We start from the raw sequence: 7,476 nt of genomic DNA, 5'->3' as shown, positions 1-7,476 counted from the left end.
TATCAAGGGAGGGCGGACAAAAGGGTGAAGCAGCTCCAGGTTCTAATCAACCAGGACTGCCTGTAGAAGTTCTGGACTCTGATGAGGAAGTCAAGGTGCTCGAAAATGTGAGTAGTGCCCCCTCCAGGAAGGCATCAGTGCAACCCAAGTTACCAACAATTCCATCTTGTGTTGCATGGAGAACTCGATCTTCATGGGGGATAAGTCAAGATAGGCTATCATATAATACATATTTTGAGGAATTGTCTGATGAGCCAAAAGAGGATGATGATGATACAGAAGTTGAACTTGATGAAGAGGACAACAATGATGATGGCAGTAGTGAGACTTATGATAAAGATGAAGAAGATGAAGAGGAAGAGGAAGAGGAAGAAGAGGCTGAAAGGAGAAAGCTGAAAAACAGGATTTACTCATCCGATGATGACATGATCGATAGTACTGTTCCTGCCTCAAGATATGAGGATAATACTGTCCGTAGCTCAAGATATGAGGATAATACTGTTCCTACCTCAAGATATGATATCGAGTGGGAGGAGGTTGAAGATGCAAATGTCGATATTTTTCAGCCAATCTCCTTTAAGAAAGCTACCAGGTGGAACCCTGTGGTTGTGGACAATGACACATTTACTGAGCAACAAAAGCAATCAAGATTTACTTGGGAGCTTGAGAGGAGGAAAAAGCTTAAACTTGGGATAGTGAAGACACACCCTTTGTATGAGAAGGATTTGGACTCAGATTCCAGCTCATCGGGTTCCGAACAGATCAAAAGGAATGGATTCAAAAGGGATGGTGATCAAAAAGTTGGGAGGAAAAAGAAGCATCCATTGTCTAAATCAGGCAAGAAATCTAGCCATACAACCATGCTGAAGAGACAGTCTCTTATGAAGCTTTTGATAGATAAAATGAGCAGGGATAAAAACGGAGAATCTTTCCCATTTGATCTGAATCCTCAGCTCCAGTTTATTTTCAAGGAAATGCATCCGTTGGTATTTTCATTTGGAGATGAAGATTTAGTACCAGCTGACAAACCAGAGCAAGATGGTGCAATTGATATGTTGTGGGCTGATTTTGACTTTGCTTTAGAGTCAGAGAATATTGGGACTTATTATGATGACGAGGTACATTTTGATTTTTGCAGATGTGTGGTACTGGTTTTCATTTCCTTTGTACTGATTTAGACACCTGCAAAAATATGCGGTGGCTGTTTTATTTGAACACCAACTCTATTACTAGAACTATGATAAAATTAATAATGTCCAACTTGAGGCACACTGTCAAGGAATTCATGGCAATTCCATGCAAGGAGCTCTTTATCAGTAACTTCTAGCTTGTCATGCATCCACTCCAGTTCACTTTTAGCCCTATAAGAAGACGAAAAAGAACAACAAATCTTATAACAGTTTGTACCTTATATGGATTGACTGCCTATAAGAAACTGCAATAGCTAACTTAATTAAACTATCTTATATGGATTGACATGGCTACCTATAAGAAACTGCAATAGCTAACTTAATTAAGCATAAACTATCTGTGTTTTTCTCTTGTGTGTGAATTGTCCACATCTATCATGAACATAGCAACAAGAAAAGAAATAACTATTTGATCACCATGTGATAAATACACCACTGCTCTGAAAAACCTTTGCACGTGACATTTAACCAATACACATAGCTTCAATATCTTTGAATGTATAGGTGTATCGTGCTCGTTGAGCACATTTCACAAATAAAGCACAAGAATTAATGTCCACAAATAAAGCACAGGAATTAGCAAACCTTCTGCAGCAACACTAGTGAGGTTGAAAATGTACATAAAAACCCTATTAAAGCATTAAAAATTGTTCTCTATGCATTGTCTTCTTCAGTTCGGTTACCTTCTTCAATGTTTCACAGCATTGTCTATGTCATAAACTTTACAGCTAATACTCAGGAAACCAACATCATTTCCCAGAACAGAGTAACTTAGTAAAGATTAAAAGTGAATCTTCAGTTTAGGAATCTAGTGCACTTAAAAGGTATTCTACAGAAATTCAGAACTGTGACTTTTTGGGTGATGGCCTTAAGGGTAAAGAAAATTTTATTATGGTCTTTGTGAATGGCACTATTGTTAATGTTCCCACACAAAAAAGGAAGCAGAGATGTTTGTTCTTTGTTAAAAGCATCAATGCTGTTTCATTTACTGAATTGCCTGTTCATCAAACGTTATGACTCTTTTTGGAATGCACTTTACTAACTTGGCATCATTGAGTTGACTCAAACATACATACCGTTTCTACATACCTGATGCCACTGGTAGATTTCTATTCTTTATTCAGCATACACTTTTTTTTTCATTTTTAGAAACTAACCTACCATTTTTGTGTAAAAGTGGGATAACATTTCAAAGTCATACATCCTGGATATGATGCTTGATAAAATTTAATGTTTATTTTCTTGTAGTTGAAGAGTTTTTACCATGTCAGACACTTTGATTTGCTACTTACGTCCAGTGGAAGTGGCCAAACTTATTTGCTTATCCTGTTTTGTAGGGTCAAGAAGAGGGCAATCAGCTAGAATTTGCTCTTGCCCCAGTAACACCTTGTTCTCGAGGGAAGCATGAATTTATCATTGATGATCAAATAGGAATCAGATGCAAATACTGTTCCTTAGTAAATCTGGAAATCAAATTCATGTTCCCATCATTGGTAAGTTTTTTATGGCCGTAATGCATTTAGCTTGCTTTCCACAGAACAAGCTTGTAAGTCTGGTCCTTTAACTAATCTTTTCTTTCAGGTCTCAGGTTTTGCTGAGAAATCTGCATGGCCAAATGCAAAAGGTGTGAAGAATGCATTGATGTTTCATGATCTTTATGACGAAGCAGGCGGTGCCACTGAGCACTCTCAAGATTTCCATCTATATGGAACGGTGTGGGATCTGATTCCAGGGGTCATTACTACTATGTACGAGCATCAACGTGAAGCATTTGAATTTATGTGGACAAATCTAGTTGGTGATATTAGGCTTGATGAGCTGAAGCATGGAGCAAAGCCTGATGTTGTTGGAGGATGTGTGATCTGTCATGCTCCAGGGACAGGGAAGACACGGTTAGCAATTGTATTTATCCAGACATATATGAAAGTGTTTCCAGACTGCCGGCCAGTGATTATTGCACCTCGTGGGATGCTTTTTGCTTGGGATGAGGAATTTAAGAAATGGAATATTAATGTTCCTTTTCATATAATGAATACAACTGATTACACTGGAAAAGAGGACCGGGACATATGTAAGTTAGTAAAGAAACAACATCGAACAGAAAAGTTGACAAGACTTGTGAAACTGCTTTCATGGAACAAGGGCCATGGTATTCTCGGAATAAGTTATGGCCTTTATACGAAGCTAACATCCGAAAAGCCAGGTTGCACAGAAGAAAACAAAGTAAGAAGCATTCTTCTTGATAACCCTGGCTTGCTTGTTCTTGATGAGGGACACACACCTAGGAATGAGCGTAGTGTCATGTGGAAGACACTAGGAAAGGTTAAAACTGAGAAACGTATAATTCTATCTGGAACTCCTTTTCAGAACAATTTTCTTGAGCTTTACAACATTCTTTGTTTGGTAAGGCCTAGGTTTGGTGAAATGTTTCTGACTAAAGCAAGAGTGGGTCGAAGGCACTATGTCTCAAAGAAGCAAAAAGATAAGTTTTCTGATAAATATGAAAAAGGAGTTTGGGCTTCACTAACTAGCAATGTTACTGATGATAATGCAGAGAAAGTAAGATCAATATTGAAACCATTTGTTCATATCCATAATGGTAACATTCTTCGAACTCTTCCAGGGCTCAGAGAGAGTGTGATTATTCTGAAACCGCTTCCCCTTCAAAAGAGTATTATTAGAAAGGTGGAAAACATTGGTTCCGGCAACAACTTTGAACATGAGTATGTCATTTCTTTAGCTTCTACACACCCTTCCCTTGTAACAGCCATTAACATGTCTGAGGAGGAAGCATCACTTATTGATAAACCTATGCTTGAAAGATTGAGGTCAAATCCCTATGAAGGGGTAAAAACAAGATTTGTAATCGAAGTTGTTCGTTTGTGCGAAGCACTAAGAGAGAAGGTATTGATTTTTAGCCAATTTATTCAGCCACTAGAACTGATAAAAGAGCACCTTCGCAAGTTCTTCAAATGGAGAGAAGGGAAGGAAATTCTTCAAATGGATGGAAAGATCCTTCCGAGATATCGCCAGGCTTCAATTGAAGCCTTCAATAATCCAAATAATGACTCCAGGGTGTTACTTGCATCTACAAGAGCTTGCTGTGAGGGGATTAGCTTGACAGGTGCTTCAAGAGTTGTGCTTCTAGATGTTGTTTGGAACCCAGCTGTTGGAAGGCAAGCCATCAGCAGAGCATTTAGGATAGGTCAGAAGAAATTTGTATATACATACAATTTGATAACTTATGGAACAGGTGAAGGTGACAAATATGATAGGCAAGCAGAAAAGGATCACTTGTCCAAGTTGGTCTTCTCTACAGAAGACGAGTTCAATAATGTTAGGAACATGCTATCTAAAGCTGAAATGGAGCATTGTTCTAAGTTGATTTCAGAAGATAAGGTTTTGGAGGAGATGACTTCTCATGACCAACTTAAAGGAATGTTTTTGAAGATCCATTATCCACCAACCGAGTCAAACATTGTCTTTACTTACAATCAGATTGCTCCTGTGTAAAGTTCATGGCAAATCATCGTCATCAGATTGATTTATTGTAAGGTATGCTCATATGTTTCTGACTTAAAAAGTATTATTTTAGTTCCTAGCATTTCCTTTTCCACCTGAGTACCCTCATATATTACTCCCTCAGTTCCTGTTTATAAGGCACATACGCATATCAAGATTCAAACTTTACAATCTTTGACCAATAATTTACCCATAAATTTTTATTTTTGTAATGCAACTTGACACGGTTGGATTTGTAATCCAATGTACTCTCCAATGATTATAAGTTTATAACCATAATCAATATAATATAAGATAAATGAATGGTCAAAAATCTAATTTGGGAGACCGTGCCATATCATATCATGCCTTTAAACAGGAACGGAGGGAGTATGTATATCTAGTGTTTGTCTACCCAGTTGTCTATGAGCGATTGATGCAATGCTGTCTTGCAAATTTGGTTGTCATCTTGATATCTTTCCTCCTATTTTCTATTTTAATTGATTTTGCGTTGCATGAAGCAATAATTTTTCTCTCCTCTACTAAACTGGTTTAATATTTTAATTTTAGCGGCCATTCTCTGCTGTATGAGTACTCTCCCCAGCATTTTCATCTGAGCGAACTTGATGTTGTCATCGTTACCTGTACACACTATCTGGTTTGTGCCTTGTTACTGTCTAAATAAATACATGCATTGTCTGTGATTGATTTTCGTCTTTCCAAAATATTTTCTGCAGGCTAGACATGCACTGAAGAATACCAACAGATTTTTTTGTCTTTATTGTCCATTCCACGATGGATCAGCCATTGCTCATCATGTAGCTTGGAGAGGACTAAAAGCAGAACTTAATAATTGGTGGCAGAGCCTCAATGTATTTGGGGGTGCGCACAAGGTTGCGGGCTTACCGATCCTCTCTATCCAAATGTGATGTATAATAATACGGTTGGATCTTGTTAGGTGGTCCAATTTTATTTAAATAAAAGACTACCTCAACTTAAATAAACAGACTCTGCCTCCAATTGGCAATTTGGGTGGTCCAATTCATTTTGTGCTATTACCCATGCCTAACCGCCAACCATTCTTACATGCGTATAATGTTCCTCGTGTCCTTTTTTTCTGTTGTGTGGGTTAGGGTATATGTGTGCCCTTTTAGTTTTTTTTTCAGGTTTTTCACTACAGATATGTTATTGATGGAGTATATGTTCTGTCAAGATTCAAGAATATTGAGAAATGGCACCCTGCCCTTTTACCAACAGTCCCAGGAAGGAACTGTTTTGTCAGTTTTCCATCAGGTGAAGACGATTCATAAGACCATCACATGTACAGGAATACAGGTCAATCAGATCTGGAGAAATTGACCACAAAGCCTATGCTCAAGAATTTATAGTGAGATGGAGACAAATGTGAAACCTGTACACATATTGATGAACTTGGTTATTCATTCCATATGCAGGGCCTTTAATGCTATGCTGTTAAACTCATCCTCATCTCCTGGACTGCGATCAGATTGTAAGTTCTAACTTAAGTCATACTGTTCTACTGAAATATGTGATTTTCATTCATGGAAAACACTGTTAGCTTTTATGCTGATTTTTCTTTTCAACGCGGCATGTGAGAATAGATTTTGTTTTTGTCTAAATAAAGATGTAAAACATTCAGATTATACTGCAGAAATATTGTGAAGAAAATGGCAAGATGTAATTCAATTCAGCATACAGGTCTGTTACAATGCCACCAACTCACCACTTGTGGTTAATAAGTTGCTACAGTTATATTGTATGTTGGAAAGGAATATAATGCATGTGTATCATGTACAGCTATTGTAGATTTATAGCCATTGACGCCTCCTTTTTCACTGAAATTTTTATTAATACTGTCATTGTCACACACCACGTCACTCACCCGAGAATACATGTATACCTACGAGTCTACGACATCATTGGGCTTATAGGGCGCCTGACTTCAGAACCAAGAAGCCACATGCCTTTTTTGTTAATTGAATAGTCATTCTTTGCTTCAACATATCAGGCTGTTTAGATTCTGAAAGGATTGCATCCTATCAGGGTGTAACCATGCTTTGTGCATGAACTCATACTTCTTTTCTGAGAGGATCATGAACTCATGCTTAAAGGCGTCATTCAGGTTTGGTTTTTGTTGCTGGGTGTGAAGAGTAGGCTGTCTTTATTCGGTTGGCTGAAAGAAGTGGCTTTGAATATGTTTGAAGTTCGTTACTATCTGCATGAATGTGGTCGCAATTTGTTAAAAAAGGGCATAATATCTTACGAGTAAAACCTGGATCCGTGCGAAGGTGTAAGATTTCCATTTCCAACAAAAATAGCATCTCTTCTCGCCGTCTGCCGCCACCAGCTGTCATTCCACCATGCAATAGGATGGTGCCTGCAAGGTATCTGTGGAGCTTCTGAAAGTATGAATTGGATGGTGTTCTGTTTGTGGATGGACTAGTTATGTTTTTGTTAAGATTGAAAAAGCGCTCCTAATCTGGTGTCTGACGATAAATGCTGCTATATTCGTTGGATAGGGAGGTGTCGGAGCGTAGATGGAGGCATGGAGCATTTCCATTTTGGTATGGAAAATTGTGGTGGCTTTATAGAGACTAAACATTTCATATCTAACGTGGATCGATTTACCACGACTAGCAGTTTCATATACTTGTAATTTTGTATGTCTTGTAATTATATTAAAATAGCCATTAGTGGTAAAAGTTGCACTCTGGTGATGGTCTCTAATTCCAAACAGCACATAAATTTGAAGCTGAACGCAGAA

The 7,476-nt window shown here is 38.0% G+C and overlaps 1 protein-coding gene across 1 annotated transcript in view; it reads left to right on the top strand.

Moving 5' to 3' along the window:
• LOC101781575 (SNF2 domain-containing protein CLASSY 4) overlaps nucleotides 1–7,426 on the top strand; it is a 9,022-nt gene extending 1,596 nt beyond the window's left edge. Inside the window, exons 2-6 of the mRNA XM_022825250.1 lie at nucleotides 8–1,118; nucleotides 2,528–2,683; nucleotides 2,772–4,745; nucleotides 5,262–5,349; nucleotides 5,429–7,426. Of these exons, the coding sequence (XP_022680985.1) occupies nucleotides 8–1,118; nucleotides 2,528–2,683; nucleotides 2,772–4,703 (3,199 nt within the window). The 3' untranslated portion in view covers nucleotides 4,704–4,745; nucleotides 5,262–5,349; nucleotides 5,429–7,426. The remainder of the gene's footprint in view (nucleotides 1–7; nucleotides 1,119–2,527; nucleotides 2,684–2,771; nucleotides 4,746–5,261; nucleotides 5,350–5,428) is intronic.
• Nucleotides 7,427–7,476: the final 50 nt, after the last annotated feature.

The sequence above is a fragment of the Setaria italica genome, chromosome III (assembly GCF_000263155.2).
Source record: "Setaria italica strain Yugu1 chromosome III, Setaria_italica_v2.0, whole genome shotgun sequence".
NCBI lineage: Eukaryota > Viridiplantae > Streptophyta > Magnoliopsida > Poales > Poaceae > Setaria > Setaria italica.
Note: the sequence above shows the minus strand (reverse complement) of the source record. Positions and strands in the feature narration are given on the sequence as shown.